General features: G+C 33.4%; 1 protein-coding gene across 12 annotated transcripts in view; it reads right to left on the bottom strand.

Moving 5' to 3' along the window:
* Positions 1 to 6,816: 6,816 nt before the first annotated feature.
* Positions 6,817 to 22,124, bottom strand: part of LOC123536773 (liprin-beta-1-like) — a 172,050-nt gene continuing 156,742 nt past the window's right edge. For 11 of the 12 annotated variants that reach the window (XM_045320186.2, XM_045320184.2, XM_045320182.2 and 8 more), the window contains one exon: positions 6,817 to 16,099. Coding sequence is in view for 11 of the 12 variants with exons in the window: in XM_045320184.2 (XP_045176119.1) it covers positions 16,046 to 16,099 (54 nt within the window). In the remaining variant the exon portion in view is untranslated. Of the gene's footprint in view, positions 16,100 to 20,054; positions 20,105 to 22,124 lie in introns of all 12 variants that reach the window. The other variant, XM_045320183.2, reaches the window with a different exon arrangement.

Below are 22,124 nucleotides of genomic sequence, written 5' to 3'. Positions count from 1 at the left end.
TAAACATATTTTATTGCAAACGATACATGTTTACAATACAAATAAACACATGCGTTATTTTAACATAGATTTATGAAAATTAGAAAAGCATTTTACGTAATGTATACCTTAAAATCAGTTCCTCCTGCCTGTCATAATGCTCATTAGAAATCTGGAGTCTTTCTCCAACACGAACTAGAAATTTGCCATGAGAATTTTCTAGCTCCTTGAAGACGGTTAGGTCTAAACTTAACTTGGGTATCGAAATACAGTAAAAACGGGAAATGATCATGGATCTACCTAAATTCAGCATAAATTGTTACGATATACTTTTAATGCCACTATCGCAAACTATAAAATAGTTAAAATATATTTTATGCCATTTAGGGAGAGGTATCACTAGATGTGCAAGTAGGCCTTCATCGCCTGATAATTTTGAATCTTGAATGTCTGTTGCACTAAAACACTTGGGAATGAAGTTGCCCCCCCCCCCCACCCCTCTTTTTTGCAACATACAATGCTAAAGTTGTTCATCCAATCTGTTTTAAGTAGCCTGACACTGGGCAGGTGCCAAAAAACAGTGATGTAGACTTTCCTGGCATGCCACTTTCTGTATTGTGTGTGGCAAAAGACATATATATATAATAATAATAATAGTAATACTATTATGATGATGATGATGATGATGATGATGATGATATTAATAATGTAAGTAGAGTTTTCCACATACAACACTTAAGGTTTTCCATGTCTGTTGCACTAAAACACTTGGATCGTGTAAAAGTTCTTTATGTAGACTAATTTGAAAATTTCAGATGGCGTCAGCGAGTTTAACCAGGATCGACTAAGGAGACATATTGAGGAAGGAAAGGACTTGCATCCTGGACTTGCATCAGTTCTGACTGACTTGTGAAAGAGATGATGATGATGTTGATGATGATGATGGTAATAAAAATAAATGATGATGATGATGATGTTTATGATGATGATGCTGCTGCTGATGATGATGATAATATTAATAGTAATAATATTAGTAGATGATGATAATAATAATAATAATAATAATAATAATGATAAATGATGATGATGATGTTTATGATGCTGCTGCTGCTGCTGCTGCTGCTGATGATGATAATATTAATAGTAATAATATTAGTAGAGATTTCATGTTTAAAGCCAAATACAACACTTAAGGTTTTCCATGTCTGTTGCACTAAAACACTTGGATCATGTAAAAGTTCTTTATGTAGACTAATTTGAACCTTTCAGATGGTGTCAGCGAGTTTAACCAGGATCGGCTAAGGAGACATATTGAGGAAGGAAATGACTTGCATCCTGGACTTGCATCAGTTCTGAGTGACTTGTGGAAGAGATGATGATGATGCTGCTGCTGATGATCATAATAATATTAATAGTAATAATATTAGTAGATGATGATAATAATAATAATAATAAATGATGGTGATGATGTTTATGATGATGATGATGCTGCTGCTGCCGATAATGATGATGATAATAATATTAATAGTAATAATATTAGTAGAGTTTTCATGTTTAAGGCCAAATACAACACTTAAGGTTTTCCATGTGTGTTGCACTTAAACACTTGGATCATGTAAAAGTTTTTATGTAGACTAATTTGAACCTTTCAGATGGCGTCAGCGAGTTTAACCAGGATCGAGTAAGGAGATATATTGAGGAAGGAAAGGACTTGCATCCTGGACTTGCATCAGTTCTGACTGACTTGTGGAAGAGATGATGATGATTTTGATGATGATGATGATTATGATGGTAATAATAATAATAATAAATGATGATGATGATAATATTAATAGTAAAAATATTAGTAGAAGATGATTATAATAATAATAAATGATGATGATCATGTTTATGATGATGATGCTGCTGCTGCTGCTGATGATGATGATAATAATATTAATAGTAATAATATTAGTAGATGATGATAATAATAATAAATGATGATGATGATGATGTTAATGATGATGATGATGCTGCTGATAATGATGATAATAATATTAATAGTAATAATTTTAGTAGAGTTTTCATGTTTAAGGCCAAATACAACACTTAAAGTTTCCATATCTGTTGCACTAAAACACTTGGATCATGTAAAAGTTCTTTATGTAGACTAATTTGAACCAGCGAGTTTAACCAGGATCGAGTAATGAGACATATTGAGGAAGGAAAGGACTTGCATCAGTTCTGACTGACTTGTGGAAGAGATTATGATGATGTTGATGATGATGATGATGATGATGATTATGATGGTAATAATAAAAATAAAAAATGATGATGATGATGTTTATAATGCTGCTGCTGCTGCTGCTGCTGCTGCTGATAATAATATTAATAGTAATAATATTAGTAAATGATGTTAATAATAATAATAATAATAATAATAATAATAAATGATGATGATGATGATTATGATGCTGCTGCTGCTGATGATAATAATAATATTAATAGTTTTCATGTTTAAGTCCAAATACAACACTTAAGGTTTCCCATGTCTGTTGCACTAAAACACTTGGATCATGTAGAAGTTCTTTATGTAGACTAATTTGAACCTTTCAGATGGCGTCAGCGAGTTTAACCAGGATCGAGTAAGGAGACATATTGAGGAAGGAAAGGACTTGCATCAGTTCTGACTGACTTGTGGAAGAGATTATGATGATGTTGATGATGATGATGATGATGACGATGGTAATAATAATAAATGATGATGATGATGTTTATGATGATGCTGCTGTTACTGATGATGATAATAATATTACTACTAATAATATTAGTAAATGATGATAATAATAATAATAATATTAATAATAATAAATGATGATGATAATTATGATGATGATGCTGCTGCTGCTGCTGATGATAATAATAATATTAATAGTAATAATATTAGTAGAGTTTTCATGTTTAAGTCAAAATACAACACTTAAGGTTTTCCATGTCTGTTGCACTAAAACACTTGGATCATGTAAAAGTTCTTTATGTAGACTAATTTGAACCTTTCAGATGGCGTCAGCGAGTTTAACCAGGATTGAGTAATGAGACATATTGAGGAAGGAAAGGACTTGCATCAGTTCTAACTGACTTGTGGAAGAGATGATGATGATGTTGATGATGATGATGACGATGATGGTAATGATAATAATAATAAATGATGATGATGATGTTTATGATGCTGCTGCTGCTGCTGCTGATGATGATGATGATGGTAATAATATTAATAGTAATATTATTAGTAAATGATGATAATAATAATAATAATAATAATAAATGATGATTATGATGATGCTGCTGCTGCTGATGAGGATGATGATAATAATATTAATAGTAATAATATTAGTAGAGTTTTCATGTTTAAGGCCAAATACAACACTTAAGGTTTCCCATGTCTGTTGCACTAAAAGACTTGGATCAGGTAGAAGTTCTTTATGTAGACTAATTTGAACCTTTCAGATCGTGTCAGCGAGTTTAACCAGGATCGAGTAAGGAGACATATTGAGGAAGGAAAGGACTTGCATCAGTTCTGACTGACTTGTGGAAGAGATGATGATGATGTTGATGATGATGATGGTAATAATAATAAATAATAAATGATGATGATGTTTATGATGATGTTTATGATGATGATGATGATGTTGATGATGATGATGGTAATAATAATAAATAATAAATGATGATGATGATGATGTTTATGATGATGATGATGCTGGTGATGATGATAATAATATTAATAGTAATAATATTAGTAGATGATGATAATGAAAATAATAATAATAAATGATGATGATGATGCTTATGATGTTGCTGCTGCTGCTGATAATAATATTAATAGTAATAATATTAGTAGATGATGATAATAATAACAATAATAAATGATGATGATGATGATGATGTTTATGATGGTGATGCTGCTGCTGCTGATGATGATGATGATAATAATAATAATAATAATAATAAATGATGATGATGATGTTTATGATGATGATGATGATGCTGCTGCTGCTGATGATGATGATGATGATAATATTAATGTTAATAATATTAGTAGAGTTTTCATGTTTAGGCCAAATACAACACTTAAAAGTTTTCCATGTGTGTTGCACTAAAACACTTGGATCATGTAAAAGTTCTTTATGTAGACTAATTTGAACCTTTCAGATGGCGTAAGCGAGTTTAACCAGGATCGAGTAAGGAGATATATTGAGGAAGGAAAGGACTTGCATCCTGGACTTGCATAGTTCTGACTGACTTGTGGAAGAGATGATGATGATGTTGATGTTGATGATGATGATGGTAATAATAATAATAAATGATGATGTTGATGCTGCTGCTGATGATGATAATAATATTAATAGTAATAATATTAGTAGATAATGATGATAATGATAATAATAATAATAAATGATGATGATGATGTTTATGATGCTGCTGCTGCTGCTGCTGATGATGATGATAATAATATTAATAGTAATAATATTAGTAGATGATGATAATAATAATAATAATAAATGATGCTGCTGATGTTTATGATGATGCTGCTGCTGCTGATGATGATGATAATAATATTAATAGTAATAATATTAGTAGATGATGATAATAATAATAATAAATGATGATGATGATGTTTATGATGCTGCTGCTGCTGATGATGATGATAATAATATTAATAGTAATAAAATTAGTAGATGAATATAACAATAATAATAATAAATGATGATGTTGATGATGATGCTACTGCTGCTGCTACTGATGATGATGATAATAATAATATTAATAGTAATAATATTAGTAGAGTTTTCATGTTTAAGGCCAAATACAACACTTAAGGTTTTCCATGTCTGTTGCACTAAAACACTTGGATCATGTAAAAGTTCTTTATGTAGACTAATTTGAACCTTTCAGATGGCGTCAGCGAGTTTAACCAGGATCGAGTAAGGAGACATATTGAGGAAGGAAAGGACTTGCAAACGAAAATGTCGTTAAACATTGTAATGAGCTAAACACGTGTACAGTTTTTTTGTTGTTGTTGTTATATATTGCCTCAATGTTTATTTCGGGGAATGAAATATATGATTGTCCTTTTACCACAGATTTCCTTACTGAAATATATATTTCACCTTATTCACTGCATGGGGTATCCATCTAGTATAGTTTTGCACTGTCCGATGTTCTTGATCTATTACCAATCATATACATTTAAAGAATAAACGCAATGTGTAAACATAGTTTTTCACTTTATACACCCGTTGAAAAGAAAGCCTGACAAAATAGTAATGAAAGATCACAAAACAAACAAAATTCAGTGTCAGTTATTTTCAAATATAATAAAAAAAATCCCAAAAATAAACCATTTTACAACTTTTCCAAGAACTATACGTTTCAGCCGAACAATGCATTTCAAAATGACACAAAATTGATTTCTTTTTGTAAACAATGTCAAAGTTCACCAGAGTGAAAATGCTGGAAAAGGAGAAGTGCTTACAATCACCTTGCAACATTAGAAGTATATGAGTCGTGCCATGGGAAAACCAACATAGTGGCTTTGCGACCAGCATGGATCCAGACCAGCCTGCGCATCCGCGCAGTCTGGTCAGGATCCATGCTGTTTGCTTTCAAAGCCTACTGCAATTAGAGAAACTGTCAGCGAACAGCATGGATCCTGACCAGACTGCGCGGATGTGCAGGCTGGTCTGGATCCATGCTGGTCGCAAAGCCACTATGTTGGTTTTCCCATGGCGCGGCTCATATCTTTCATAACTATTCCAATATCAAAACTGTCTGATTTTTTCCGTGGGAAATAAAACTTCAACCATGAAAAGGCCCAAATGTTCTCGAGTTATCATCCAGAAACCGTTTAACTGTTCCGGGTCACTTTGACCTACTGACTTCAAAATCAATAGGGATCATTTGCTGCCCTTCTCGAATATTTATCTGTCCTATTTCTAGAATTATTGATGGTCCTCGAAAATTGAATACGTTCACTTCTTTTGGCAGTTATGATCACTCTCAGGCCTTATTTGTGTTTAAGATGGAAAAAAAAAAACATGAACATTAGCTAGATAATCAGTTTTTTTAAATTTATGTAGCTTCTGCAAATCTGTTCGCGAACCAAAGTTTACCTTACAACAGGAATATGCTCCGAACTTCTCAGTTGCATTTGTGCACATGGCAGTATTACAAACTACATGTAGTTACATATAGTGTGGACTTTTCAACTGCCTTTATGCCTGAATAAGGCAGCACGACCACATAGTTACATATTCAGCCAACTTATCAATTGCATTTATGACTGAATGAGGCAGTATGGCCACGTAGTTAACATGCATTTAGGCCTGAAGATGCAAGTTTGACCACCTAGTTATATATGCTTCAAATCAAATTTTTCAACTGCATTTATGCCAGAATACGACAGTATGGTCACATGCAGCCAACTTTTCAACCAAATAAATCGTCGCCTTATTTCCACAATGTCATACGTCCATTTTTGGCAAAAATTGAGATTTTAGTGTCATTAGGTATGTCTCTATGACCTCTGTATGATGATGAATTTGTAGCCTTGTAGAACTAACATAAACAGGCTAAATCTTAGTTCAACAAGTCTGTAAGTACTGTAAAGTCAAATGTCCTTTCCCAAAACTATCAAAAAGCTAGTTACGGCATCGTGGAAACAAGGCGAAAAAATATTCTCGCCTTAAAGCCCAATCAACAGCTCCAAGAACTATTTTTGACATGGATGGGGCACATTTGAATGCAGCACAGGCAAGTCTGGAAACTAGGGGAAAAAAGAACAACATCTGCACCATATGCATTGTAAAATAATTTATTCATATCCTCCTGACAAGTTTTCAGCTTTAAAGCCACCCATTCACAGATATATTGTGAAATGAAATTATCTCCATTTTAAATAGCTTTTTTTTTTTTAAGATAAAAATTGTTACATAGATTTTTCTACATATTTCTTTATTATACAAGCATGTGCCTTTAAAAAGGTTAAAAACATTTTAACACTAAAATCAATATTTTGCAAGGGTATTTACATCTCCTGATGTACTTGACCCTTATCCTGCTGAATTTCTATAATGAATTGTCAATCTTTCAGTTTGGACAGTACCATTATCTGTCAAAAGGGGTGCATACCAATAAAAGATACTGACTGAATGGCCAACAGTGCAGATCATGATCTACCTGGTCGCAAAGGCAGAATCAATCATGTCCAGCATGGTAAGGCTTAAGATACACTTTTATGTCAACCTGTGAGTATAAGAGTAAAACTGAAAAATGTCACTAAATCTGTGATTGAGTAGCATTAAATGTTACATACAAATTGATGAGATTGCACTTCTAGTTAGTGTAAAAAAGTTGTAGAAACAAGAGGATCATGATGACCCTGTATCGCTCTCCTGAGTATATTGAACCACATGTTTCAAATGGCAAACGGATGCTATAATATTAGAAAGTAGATCAGGAGGTCACAATTATGGTCACTGAAAGACAGTTTAAAGATTGGTGTGCAAAACTGTACATGTCATCCAAATTTCAAGGCTGGATCTTAAACTAGAGTGGTCACAAGCAAAAGTTTACACACGGATGACGTAGACCTACTGACCTAGTCTTTTACCGAAGTTGACCCAGTTTCGAACCTGACCTAGATATCATCAAGATGAATATTCAGACCAACTTTCATACTGATCCCATGAAAAATATCGCCTCTAGAGAGGTCACAAGGTTTTTCTATTGTTTGACCTATTGACCTAGTTTTTGACGGCACATGACCCAGTTTCGAACTTGAACTAGATATCATCAAAGTGAACATTCTGACCAATTTTCATTAAGATCCATTGAAAAATATGGCCTCTAGGGATGTCACAAGGTCTTTCTATTTTTAGACCTACTGACCTAGTTTTTGACCACAGTTTTGAACTTGACCTAATATCATCAAGGTGAACATTCTGACCAATTTTCATGAAGATCCATTGAAAAAATATGGCCTCTAGGGAGGTCACAAGGTTTTCAATTTTTAGACCTACTGACCTAGTTTTTGATCGCAGTTGACCCAGTTTTAAAACTGACCTAGATATCATCAAGATGAATATTCAGACCAACTTTCATACAGATCCCATGAAAAGTATGGCCTCTAGAGATGTCACAAGGTTTTTCTATTATCTGACCTAATGACCTAGTTTTTGATGGCACGTGACCAAGTTTCGAACTTGAACTAGATATCATCAAGGTGACCATTCTGACCAATTCTCATGAAGATCCATTGAAAAATATGGCCTCTAGAGAGGTCACAAGGATTTTCTATTTTTAGACTTACTGACCTAGTTTTGGACCGCACGTGACCCAGTTTCGAACTTGACCTAGATATCATCAAGTTGAACATTCTCACCAATTTTCATGAAGCTCCATTGAAAAATATGGCCTCTAGGGAGGTCACAAGGATTCTCTATTTTTAGACCTACTGATCTAGTTTTGGACCGCACATGACCCAGTTTCGAACTTGACCTAGATATCATCAAGACGAACATTCTGACCAACTTTCATAAAGATCTCATGAAAAATGTGACCTCTAAAGTGGTCACAAGCAAAAGTTTACACACGGATGGACGGACGATGGACGCTGCGCAATCACAAAAGCTCACCTTGTCAGTTTGTGACAGGTGAGCTAAAAACGATACAGACTGGTTAGCAGTTTTCCTTGTTAATGCTATTTAATGAAATACATTTTCTTTAGTGTATATACCAAGATATGAAATACAGTAAGTAGCATTTTTTATACCTTTTGCGAAAGTTACACAGTCATTTTACTTTCAACATAAATAAGTGCATAGGCAAGAAGCTTAAAGCTTACTACTCTATTCCAAGATTATTTTAACAAATATGTCTGTATAATGTAAATGCTATATTCTGAAAAAAGTAATTCTTAAACCAACTGCATATTATATACGTAAAACATTGAAAATTTAATGCAAGACTGCTAAATTTTTTTCTTTTAAAAAAAAAAAAACAAAACTGCCTGGTTTTTTCCCCTCCAGAAACAAAATGGCTCTAGTTTCCTTGTTTCATCAGTCTTTCTTAATCTTTGAGCTTTAACATGCCTTGTTGGGAAGGGTAAAAGTTCTTTTACAGCACTAACAAATGAACAAAATCAAACAATGTGATCATTCAACATGTGCCATTCAGAAAAACTGAAAATCAAAATGGTTCCAATCACATACGATGTTGAAAAAGATGTACAATACACCAACGTAAGACATCAAAACATTCGTTGTTAAAAATTAGAAGGTAGGATGGTTTAAATGAAATTCTAGAAATTTTGAAACAAAAAAAAAAAATCTTCCAGCCCACATTATTGTCTATAGTACTTTATGGAAATGTACAGAAAAAAATATTTTTGTATCATTATCTGAAAGCAAGCACACTTAAAGAATACTTAAAAAGTTTTGATTTCTAAAATACATTAATTACATGAATACTATGTCTTTAAGGTGCAATTTTCTAAGAAGTGCAATTTTTATCTGAGCCGTGCCATGGGAAAACCAACATAGTGGGTATGCGACCAGCATGGATCCAGACCAGCCTGCGCATCCGCGCAGTCTGGTCAGGCTCCATGCTGTTCGCTTTTAAAGCCTATTGGAATTGGAGAAACTATTAGCGAACAGCATGGATCCTGACCAGACTGCGCAAATGCGCAGGCTGGTCTGGATCCATGCTGGTCGCATACCCACTATGTTGGTTTTCTCATGGCACGGCTCATCTACTGAACGCTTTAGGCATTATGACCATAAAGAAGTGGATGTGAAAATATTCAAAACAATTTTACATTATAATAAAGCTGTGTGCATGTTACATGGATAAAACCATAGTCATAAAACAACTTGTAACAGTTATGATTCAGTAAAATTTCATACTGTTGCTACAATGCAAAACTATGGTATCAGCTTAGTATGTATAGTTACAACAGATCTGTGCTGAAGAGACAGTATACTACTCAATGTAATCAAGATGACATTTAACCCTTACCCTGCTGAATTTCTGTAACGAACTTGTCAATCTTTCAATTTGGACAGTACCATTAACTGTTAAAAAGGGTGCTTACCAAAAAGAGACTGACTGAATGGCAAACAGTGCAGATCTTGGTCAGACTGCACGGATGTGCAGGCTGCTCAAGATCTACACTGGTCGCAAAGGCAGAATCAGTGGTGTTCAGCATGATATGGGTTAATAAACTCAGGAAACAGGAAATTTTTTCAAACCATCTACATTCAAAGGTTAGAAGCTACATGCATTTCTTTTAAATTTTCCTCATACAGTGCCATCCAAAAGTCTGGAGACAAACTGGAAATAACTGCAAAATCATTTAAACATAAAATATAATATCTACTGTTTCTTTGTAACAAAACCAGTTAAAATTCTAAGGACGTATCTTTGTTTAAGACATATCATACTCTGTTGGGGGCATACTATCTATTTCACATTTATCTCCAGGCTTTTGGAGGGTACTATATTTGCAAACGTTTTAAAATTACATAAAGCTCCCAATAATTCACTTAAATTTTTTTTTTTGTCAAAACTAAATCCTCTCGTCCTTGTTAAATGTTGAATTGAATATTTTGACATCTTAAATCTTTATAACTGCCTTTATGGTTCACTATTTGACTAAATCATTAAAAATATGACCTAATTTTGGCAAAATACACAAAAAACATCTACTATATACAATCAATAAATGTAAAATCATTTGGGGAAATAAATTCTAAAAGAAAACACAACATAATTTATACAAAAAAAGAATATCACTTTCTCAAAACTTTGAGCTATACACATTCACCTGATACAATGCATCTGGAATATAATCTGTCCTGTTTCATCGGTATCGAGGGCCGATTGTAAAATCACTGTATCTCTTTCTTTTATTTTCCTTCATGAGTAACAATTCTGCAATCAACTCTCATTATATTTTAAGCGATTTATTTCCTCAATATTCAGGAGTTGCTGTAGCCACATCTTTAAAGTTGGAATTACACCCTTTTTCTGCCAACTTAAAGCCGGCATTTCCACCAAACTGATTCTGCAATGTTATCTATTATGTTACACTTAAAATCCTTGGCAAACTTGCATTGGACGGAAAGACTGAACCAAGTTTTCAAAAATTATTTGCATACCCTGTAATGTTATTGAAGGAAAGTTATATCTTTTTCCAAGTATTAAATTCATGAGTTAACATAGAAAAATGTTCGACAATTTCCCACTTTAGAAACATCAGTTTTATTTGCATGACTAAGAATAGTATCTTTTGTCCACATTATTTCTGATGGCATACCAGCAGTTAATCAAACAATAAAACATGACAAAAATACAACAGACTTAGTATTTAAAAAGACATGAATACCATAATTTGCGATATTTTGGCACTGTCCAACATTTAATAAACAAGAGGGTCAGGATGACCCTGGATCACTCACCTGAGTAATATGAGCTACATGTTTCAAATGTCAAACTGATGCTAAAATATTAAGAAAGTCAGTAGGTAACATTCATGGTCAATGAAATTCAGTTTTACGATCGGTGTGCAAAACTGTGTATATCATCCAAATTTAAAGGCTGTATCTTAAAAAACAAGAAAGTAGGTCAGCAGGTCAAGGTCACAGTCAAGTGACATCATATTACTTGGGATCATCAGGTAATTATAATCAAACAGTCTTGGAAAAAGCCTGTGGTTTTGGACAAGAAGATTTTTAAAGTTTTTCCTTTCAACTGCCATGGCAACCAGAGTTCTGCATGGAATTCAATTCTTTGAACAATTTTGAAAGGGGGCCAATCAAGGATCATTCCTGTGAAGTTTGGTGTAATTCTGCCCAGAGGTTTTCAAGAAGAAGATTTTTTTTTTGAAAATGTTGACGGACACACGACGGAGACGCACATTGAGTGGTCACAAAAGCTCACCATGAGCCTTCGGCTCCGGTGAGCTAATAAACTAACAGAAAAGGGGATTTTTTAGGCTCAACTTTTGCCTTTCGTAACATTTTACAGTAAACTAACAGATCTCTTCTAAATGCTATGTTTCAAACTTCACCATTCAGTAGGGGTAGCATATTGGATCAATTACTAACAAAGTCCAAAACATCACAAAATACAGTGCTTGTTACACTGCAGGATTAAACCCGAAAGTACTGGGCTGGTAGGAAAATATTCCCTTTTCTGAGATAGTACGGTGGGCTATAAAAATGTATCAGGCAAAATTAAGGATGCCAGAAACAGGCTTAGTGATTTTGGCAAGTGAAAAATTGGCAGATATCATCACAGACTTGCTTCTGTAGAATGGGTAATATTCGTGAAGGTTTTATTTTCTCTAATATTCGTGAAGGTTTTATTTTCTCTAATACTCATGAAGTTTTATTTTCTCTAATATTTGAGAAGGTTTTGTTTTCTCTAATATTCATGAAGGTTTTATTTTCTCTAATATTCATGAAGGTTTTATTTTCTCTAATATTCATGAAGTTTTATTTTCTCTAATATTTGAGAAGGTTTAGTTTTCTCTAATATTCATAAAGGTTTTGTTTTTTCTAATTTTCATGAAGGTTTTATTTTCTCTAATATTCATGAAGGTTTATTTTCTCTAATATTCATGAAGTTCCATTTTCTCTAATATTTGAGAAGGTTTTGTTTTCCCTAATATTAATAAAGGTTTTGTTTCTCTAATATTCATGAAGATTTCTCTTTAATATTTGTAAAGGTTTTGTTTTCTCTAATATCTGTGAAGGTTTTATTTTCTCTAATATTTGTGAAGGTTTTACTTTCTCTAATATTTGTGATCACAGCAACGCACCAATTCAAAACTCTTGTGAATATTAGGAAGCATTATCTTCCAAAATATCGACAACTATGATGTGCAAGTTCTTAACAAAGCAATAAGTGTGTTGCCTATAATATCGAGAAATAAAACCGGAAAATTACCATATCTACAGTAACTCAAAAGAAGAAAATTTTATCATACATCATGTTAGTCTTAATCAGGAAACTGTAAATAAATAACTAGATTTCTATTGAAACTGTCTCTTAAATGGTTGGTGTGTGGCGATGGTTTGAAATTTTATTCGTACATATCTATTATGAATTTATAATAATCATAAGGCAAACACATTTTTAACTGTAACTTGGTTAAGGTAAATTAAAACAGAAAACCCTAACATATTAAGCTACAACTTTATAACTGCCCTAGAGTAATGTAGACATCTGACTGGGAAAACACTTCTCACTTCTTTTAAATTATTCAACAAAGCAGCAGCTTATCAGGATGGCATATTTAACAGTCTGGTATTTCACAATTAAAACCAAAGTTTTGAAGCTGACACGCTGAATTCTGCATCCTATTACATGTATACAGACAGCGTTATTACGAATGCTTAAAGGTTAAGATTAACGTTAAGCTGAGATTTTTTCTACATACATGAACTATACTACGTTCATGAAAATATCTCAATGTGAAAATTTACAGCTTTATTAGATTGCTTTACACTTCAATAAACTAACTTAGTACTTTTAAGCCCTGTAGCAATGCAACTTCACAAAATACGTTGTGAAGATGCTATTTCTAGGATATATTATATGCCTAAATTTTAAACTAACTGCTATTTTAGCCTCTACACAATTTCAGTTAGTTTGCATAAAAAAAATCCACAGAAGACATTGAAATACATTACAAAATACCTGAATAAACGAGGTATCAAACATCACAAATTCAAAGTTCTGATTCCAATTTCCAGCCTTAATGGTATTATTCAGGGATTTTTTATTACATTTGAGCCGCGCCATGAGAAAACCAACATAGTGGGTTTGCGACCAGCATGGATCCAGACCAGCCTCAGGCTCATTTATATTTTTTCTTTGTACATACACTAGGACCAGAGATAACAATCTTTTTCTTTACCAATGTGTAAACTTCATATTGGATACATAACTTCAATGTGTGTTATTATATTAAAGAGTTCAAAACAATGAAGTTTTCAATTTGACTCTTGACTAAAGGTTAGCTTATCAGTAATGTAATAATAATAATAATAACAATAATAATGTGTTGGTAATAAAAAGATAATGAACTTTTCATTAAAAATTCTTTTTTTTTTTACATGAAAAAATTAAAAATAAGTTATGTTGGTAAAAAAATCAGTGGTTTGAATTAAGGCACAGAAATTGGGAAACATGTTTTCAGCCTTATGAAAGTTATATAATTACCAAGATTCCAACATTTTCATCAACTCTGTCAGATATATCGTATTTACATGATGCAAAAATAAACTTTAAAACATATTCCAACTATGTACAACGTATGAAACTATATTACAATGATTTGAATGTAACATGTTAAGTGCATGCAATTATGTATGTACAATTTATAATACACATTATACAATTAGACAATATTCACATAAGATCATAAAAATCACAACTCTTGTTCAAAGTTATCAGCATTTGGCAAAGTTTAAAAGAAAAGTATGTGTGCTGTTCTGGTAAATTTTAAATAATGCCAACATTCAACCTTTTCATTTTAAGCCGAAATTCTAAAAGATATAACACTGTTTCATTTTTGGCTTATGTATTTTTTATACGGTTCAGGGGTGGCGAAATCTAATTCTGACTTGCTCGTCCGTTTTTGTCAATTGCTACTTTTTACTTGTCCGTATGATAGTTATCTAGTAAATTCTGGTCAAATTTCACTTGTCCGTACAAGCTTTGGGACAATCTGGGCAATACGGACAATTGAATTTGCCACCCTTGGTTATTACACCCAAGTTATAATAAGTGAAACTAATTCTGCCGAGTTGAAAGACAAGACTTGTTCTGGAATTCCAGGAGATATATGATCAATCCTTCTTTTCCTGCTAAACATGAAATAACTAGAACAGACTGTAAGTGCACGAGTTTCACTTGTAATGTTAATTATAATAGCAATGGAAATAAAATGTTCTTTTTTTCATTTTTTTTTTTTTTTTTTTTTTTTTGGTGTAAGTTACATAATTGCTTTATGTTCTTCAGGCATTAATTTAAGAAAAGGAAGAATGGAATTACCAGACTAAAACACATACTGTCTTTTCTACAGGCACAAGTTTTTTTTTAGAAAATAACACAAGAAAACAGACATATAATTAATTAATGCAAATCTTTAAACTCCCGTATCTCCTTTCAATAGCACTAATCAGTGAAAATATTTCTGGGATGTGATATATTAGCCAAAATGAGCCACACCATGAGAAAACCAACATAGTGCTTATGCGACCAGCATGGATCCAGACCAGCCTGCGCATCCGCACAGTCTGGTCAGGATCCATGCAGTTCGCTAACAGTTTCTCTAATTGCAATAGGGTTTGAAAGCAAACAGGATGGATCCTGACCAGACTGCGCGGATGCGCAGACTGGTCTGGATCCATGCTAGTTGCAAATGCACTATGTTCAATTTCTCATGGCACGGCTAAAACGCTCTTTTCATTTCTGTTGAATGAATTCTGAAAACTTGCTGGATTTTCTTTAGTCTTTTAGCCATCAATTTCCTTAGAGAATTTCTTTATTGCTAATCCTTTTTTCTGACCACTCAACGTTTGCTACTATAGCAAGGGAGGTAATCATTAAAAAAAATCTTGATCTCGCTCTTTCATACAGACTCAACAATGCATAGCTATTTTAATTCAATTGCTTGAAAATGGAATATACTACATTCAACGACTAGCACACATGATTTAATGTTCTTTATGAAAAGCAAGAACAGGTTCTAAAACCACTCCACTGTTATATTCACATACATCTGTGTCACACGTATGCATTCACAATAATGTCGCATTCTACTTTTGCAAGTATTGAAGACATACCCGCAAAACATTTCTACTATTCTAGTGGTCACTTTCAAACATGCTTTGTTCACTTTGGTGTGCTTGATATCTGTGTCTGTAAAATTTGCTCAGTTCTACTTTTCTAATCAAATTCTACAGTTTTTGATGTGTTTGATTTAAATTTTGTAGGTATTGTTGTTGACAAGATCTCACACATTGGAAGATGGAACACTATCAAAGAAACTCTCTTTACCAAGCTGATTCTGAAAATAGACAGCAAAGATATTAGTTAATACACATATGAAACTTTATTTTAAAGAAATCACTATTTTTTTTTTACAAAACAAAACTTTTACTCTGTTAATAGTCTGAACAAAATAGATACTTACAAAAATACAAATTAGTTAAAACTTCTACAAGCTTTCAAAATCACTCTTGTCATTAACCTGTTAAATTTGAATTAAATAAAGGTTTTTCAATAAAATTCTAAAATTTCATGCATGTAAATTCTAATCTGTTTAAAGGCATTGGGTGCAAATTGTAGCTCAAACTGCATCTGCCATTTCTGCATATTGTGCATTTTACATGCAAGCCTACGTCAAGACAGCATTCTACATTACTAAATTTACTTTAAAAAGAATACAGTCATATTCATTTCTCTTTTCTTTCCTTGAAAGATCAAAAGGATTTAAAATTACCAAGACAACACATTCTTATTAGTTTCGACCTTTTATATCTTCATCAGAAATAACCCTTCATAGTAATAAAATGTTAAGGAGCTAAAAATAAAAGTTTGAAAAAAAAAAATAAAATATTTTTCTATAAAAGGGGGCTCCATTTTACATACAGCAAGTGTTTCACAATTTGTTTAAGTACACTTCAAAGAGTTTTGATCTTTGCAAGAAAATTCATTTCCAGGTAGGTGTTACAGCATCAGTAACAAGAGCTGTCCGTAAGACAGCCAAGCTCGACTATTCGAAATATTGTCCCAGAAGCAGGAAAATATTACCCAAAAAGGTTAAATATCAAAAGAGTTTTAAGTTCAAAAGGGGAAATAATTTGACCAAAATGCATACCAGTTATGGGACTTGCTGCTATCAACTAGTTTTATAACCCCGAAGGCACATGTGAAGTTTCAATTCAATATCTGCATTAGTTTTAGAGATAGAAACTTGAATGTAAAACTTTAACCAGAATTTTCAAAGTCCAAAAGGGGGCATAATTTGCCCAAAATACATGCCAGAGTTACGGGACTTGACCCAGTGAGGTTGGTAATGGATCTAGAAAAAGAAAAAATAAGTTTCAAATCTATATGCCTTTTAGTAATAGCTGTATGTACTTGCACGCAAAACTTTAACCAGAATTTGCTAAGTCCAAAAGGGGACATAATTTGGCCAAAATGAAGGTCAGAGTTATGGGACTTGCTGCTATCAACTAGTTTTATAACGCCGAAGACACATGTGAAGTTTCAAATCAATATCTGCATTAGTTTTGGAGATAATAACTTGCATGTAAAACTTTAACCAAAATTTTCTAAGTCTAAAAAGTGCATAATTTGCTCAAAAAAACATGTCAGAGTTATGAGACTTGACCCAGTGAGGTTGGTAATTGATCTAGAAAAAGAAAAATAAGTTTCAAATATATATGCCTTTTAGAAATAGCTGTATGTACTTGCACGCAAAACTTTAACCAGAATTTTCTAAGTCCAAAAGGGGGCATAATTTGGCCAAAATGAAGGTCAGAGTTATAGGACTTGCTGCTATCAATTAGATTTATAACCCCGAAGACACATGTGAAGTTTCAAATCAATATCTGCATTAGTTTTAGAGATAGTAACTTGCATGTAAAACTTTAACCAAAATTTTTTAAGTCTAAAAGGGGGCATAATTTGCTCAAAATACATGTCAGAGTTATGGGTCTTGACCAAGTGAGGTTGATAATTGGTCTAGAAAAAGAAAAAATAAGTTTCAAATCTATATGCCTTTTAGAAATAGCTGTATGTACTTGCACGCAAAACTTTAACCAGAATTTTCTAAGTCCAAAAGGGGGCATAATTTGGCCAAAATGAAAGTCAGAGTTATGGGACTTGCTGCTATCAACTAGTTTTATAACGCCGAAGACACATGTGAAGTTTCAAATCAATATCTGCATTAGTTTTGGAGATAGTAACTTGCATGTAAAACTTTAACCAAAATTTTCTAAGTCCAAAAGGGGGCATAATTTGCTCAAAATACATGCCAGAGTTATGGGACTTGACCCAGAGAGGTTGGTAATTGACCTAGAAAAAGAAAAAATAAGTTTCAAAGCTATATGCCTTTAATTGATGGCTGTATGTACATTCATGCAAAAACTTAACCAAGGTGTGACGCAGACGCCGACGCCGACGCCAGGGTGAGTAGAATAGCTAGACTATTCTTTGAATAGTCGAGCTAAAAATACTCTTCAAAAATAAGAAAAAAACTTTCTTTACAACAGGAAAAATACTTGTTAAGTATTACATTGATTTAAATATCCGTTAAAATACAATTCACACATGCTCATTTTCAGGACTAGTGTTACGCTTATCAAAATAAGTTTGAAAAATAGCTCCCTATACCAAAGCTATTTCCATCTCAAGTATGAAATGGTATCAATACTGTTCCGTATCTTCCACAAACATTAAGTTTTCAAATCAGAAAAAAGCGACTAACCTATGTTACACATAATTATGTTATATTTTACTAGCTTTTAAGACATATAAAATTAAATTTACATAGAATTACTGAAGGTGTAAGAATGTGTTATAAAAGGAGCTATGTTGTCAAGTCATAATGTGTGTCTGGATGGCTGGCATATTCACCAATCAACAGTGATTATAAAAGATAGTATGGTATAAAAAAGGCTGGAATATGCAGGAACATGTACTTATATTTCAAATTAACTGCCTCCCATCAACTTTCTATCTCCAATTTTGCATGTATTTTACAGCTTTAAATTAACCTGGGAGTGTTCCTGACTTCACAGTCAGGTGAAACTATTTTGCAGCAAGATACTGAAAACTTCTCCATATGCAGACCATACAGAAAACAAGAGCACCACTGTGACGAGAAAACACAAACCAAACCAATGTGCATATAGTTCGTGGATTAGATGTCAAAGTATTCTGTCACCGACTCATTGAACAGACTGAACTGCTAACTGACAGATGGAAGACCAGTTTTAAACACTTAGCATGACTATGACCATGACCTTTAACTAAGAAACTTCAAAATCATGAGGTATATGGGGAATCAATTCTTAGCATGAATGGTAACTGTGACCTTGAAATTTGACCTAATGACCTCAAATTCAGTAAGGGTCATTCAATGATCATAGGCAAAGTGCCTGACAAATGAGAGGATGGTATAGGTGTTTTTCAATACTTTAATCAAACATTTGTTTTTGTACCAACAGTCCCTCTGAGAATTGAAACACTGACCTCAAAATCATCAAGAGTCAAGAACCACATAAGTGACTTGCCTGCTAAGTTTAGGGGTCATAGGTCAAGGTGTTCTCAACATAGAGAGCGGAAATGGTTTTTGTACTAACAGGAAGTGTGACCTTGGCCTTTGACCTACAAGTCTAAAAACCATTGGGGTCATCATCTGCCAATGAGCAATATGCCAGTGAGGTTTGAGGACCGTAGGTCAAGACATTCTTAACATACAGAGCAGAAACTAGTATTGCTGGACAGACAGTTGGACAAACAAAGTGAGCCATCATATGATGAGTCCATCTGAGCATATAAAAGAATGACCTATGACATAACAGGCAGCAGTCAGTTTGTCTAACTTGTGTTCCTGGATTTCTTACCAGAGTTAACCTGTTCTCTGTAAGTAACTTATAACTTCCTTCCCTGAATAACAGGCTGAGGACAAAAGAAAAGATCTTAACCGAAAGCTTCAGTCATTTATCACAGGAAAGAAAAGCCTCCCCCCACAATTCAAGCCTACAACCTTCATTTGGAAGTCTCACACTTTACCATATGGGCTAATAACCACTGGAGCAGTGGACTTCATCTGTTCTTACTGACACAATTTTAAGGGGAGAATCAGGAATATAAAAGTTAATTAATATGTTGTAGGCAATAAAATAACCTTGGTTAATACAGACCAAACTATTTAGACCAAAAAAACAACAAAAAAATAGAGAAAGAAACAGAAGAAAAAATAAGTGGTGTTATGTGGGTTATATAATCACTTTGTGTTAAATCAAACTGATTCTCCAATATCGCCGTCTTCAACCAGTGTCTGTGAAATAAAATCAATATATTAAAATGCTGTTGTATATTTTCGCTAATTTGTAAACCAGATTTTAGCTATTTATGACAGTGTGCGTAACCACTTTTCAGTACAACGGCAGTTTTCTTGATACCGGTTAAAGGTCATTCTTCAACTGGCAGGCCTATAATTTAAACCAATATTCCTGGACTTCATACTGTCAACTCCCCATCATGAATAGAAGAAGACAAATGACTTCAGGCATACTGTCTTCTATCAAACAGTCACAGAGAACGTTCTGCAATCGTGAACAAACTGATGGCTACTTGACTGTAGTTTGTGCACTTTATCTAGAGAGAGCATAACATAGGTTTCAATATGACTGAACAAGTTAATTACCCTTTTCCTGGAAAGCTAGTACTCAAAATCCATCACCCCAACATGAATTACCAAACACTTATCCCATACACAGCTCAATTTTCAATGTTTTAAGCATATAATGACAAGTTAATCAAGAAGAATTCACACTTCTGTTGGACCTACATGTATACTTAAAGTTTAAAGAACTGCCTTTTAAGAGCTCATTCAGAGACATGCACATCAAGTCAGACTTTTTTTTTCAAAACTACACAAAAAAATAAACAATGCTTGCACAAAATGCTGTTAGCACTTGTGTCATTTAAATAGGTACAGTGCCAATGTTAACAAAATGATGCAAAATTAAATCAAATAAAACTTTAAAATCTTTGACTATTGTCTGAAAATCTTTTTTATATCTTAATAATAAACTGTTTGCTTTATTTCTAAATATTTTCAGGAATTCTCAATATTGTTGAAAGAAAACATTACAGAATTCTGCTTAAAGATCTCTAGTATATGGACTTTACCTTCTCAGCACAGAAATATGTTAAAACAAAATACACATGCATTATCTCAACACTGTCCTAAAATACAATGTGTCTGAGGGCAATGTAATCTGTTTTCATTTACCAGTAAACCAATGTTAATTTCTGTGCCTATTTCAATAAAATATATCTATATATAGAAACCGAGTGCTATAAATAACTATTCAGTAACTGCTAGCCAATTACCATTCACTTCTATCAACTTCTGATTTCATGAAAAACCCATGCTCTGTAACATTATATCAAGTGTTTTGTCTGACTATATTGCTATCAGTCTTCTATTTTTCTTTATCTACAGACCACACTTAAACCTGTATGAAACATATGAATTAATTCAGTCTAAAGGTTCCTTGCAATGTTTTTCAAGATTTCAAGATTTACAATAGAATTTCTGACAAATTGTACGTTAGCAAGGAGAAATATTGTCAGATGTTGTAAAGTAATGATGCTAAGCATCTCACAGACAAAAAATGAGCTGCACCATGAGAAAACCAACATAGTGGCTTTGTGACCAGCATGGATCCAGACTAGCCTGCGCATTCTGGTCATGATCCATGCTGTTTGCTAACAGTTTCTCTAATTGCAATAGGCTTTGAAAGCGAACAGCATGGATCCTGACCAGACTACGTGGATGGGCAGGCTGGTCTGAATCCATGCTGGTTGCAAAGCCACTATGTTGGTTTTCTCATGGTGCGGCTCAAATGTTTTCTTTTCAAAATTCATTTGTTTAAGAAAAGGCCTGAAAATTGCTCAATAACAAGTTGAACTATAAAAATATTCACACATTATTTTATCTTACTAATTTCTGACATTGCCAAGAATAAAGGCAAAATAATGTATGTGTGGCTCTGACAGAGACCTGTATTGTCACTCGGGTAGTGTTTCTGTCATTATTCTTAGTAATGGAGAGTTACTACTTGTGAATGCAGTCTTTATTCAGCTATCACTGCCTAACCTTTACCCTGCTAAATTTCTAAAATGGTCTGGTCTATCATTCAATTTGGGCAGTACCATTTATTATTCGAAGGGGTGTTCACTGAAAATTTACTGACTGAATACTGAACAGTGCAGACCATGATCAGCCTTCGTGGATGTGCAGGCTGATCTTGGTCTGCACTGGTCGCAAAGGCAGAATCACTTGCCGC

The sequence above is a fragment of the Mercenaria mercenaria genome, chromosome 17 (assembly GCF_021730395.1).
Source record: "Mercenaria mercenaria strain notata chromosome 17, MADL_Memer_1, whole genome shotgun sequence".
NCBI classification, from domain to species: Eukaryota; Metazoa; Mollusca; class Bivalvia; order Venerida; family Veneridae; genus Mercenaria; species Mercenaria mercenaria.
Note: the sequence above shows the minus strand (reverse complement) of the source record. Positions and strands in the feature narration are given on the sequence as shown.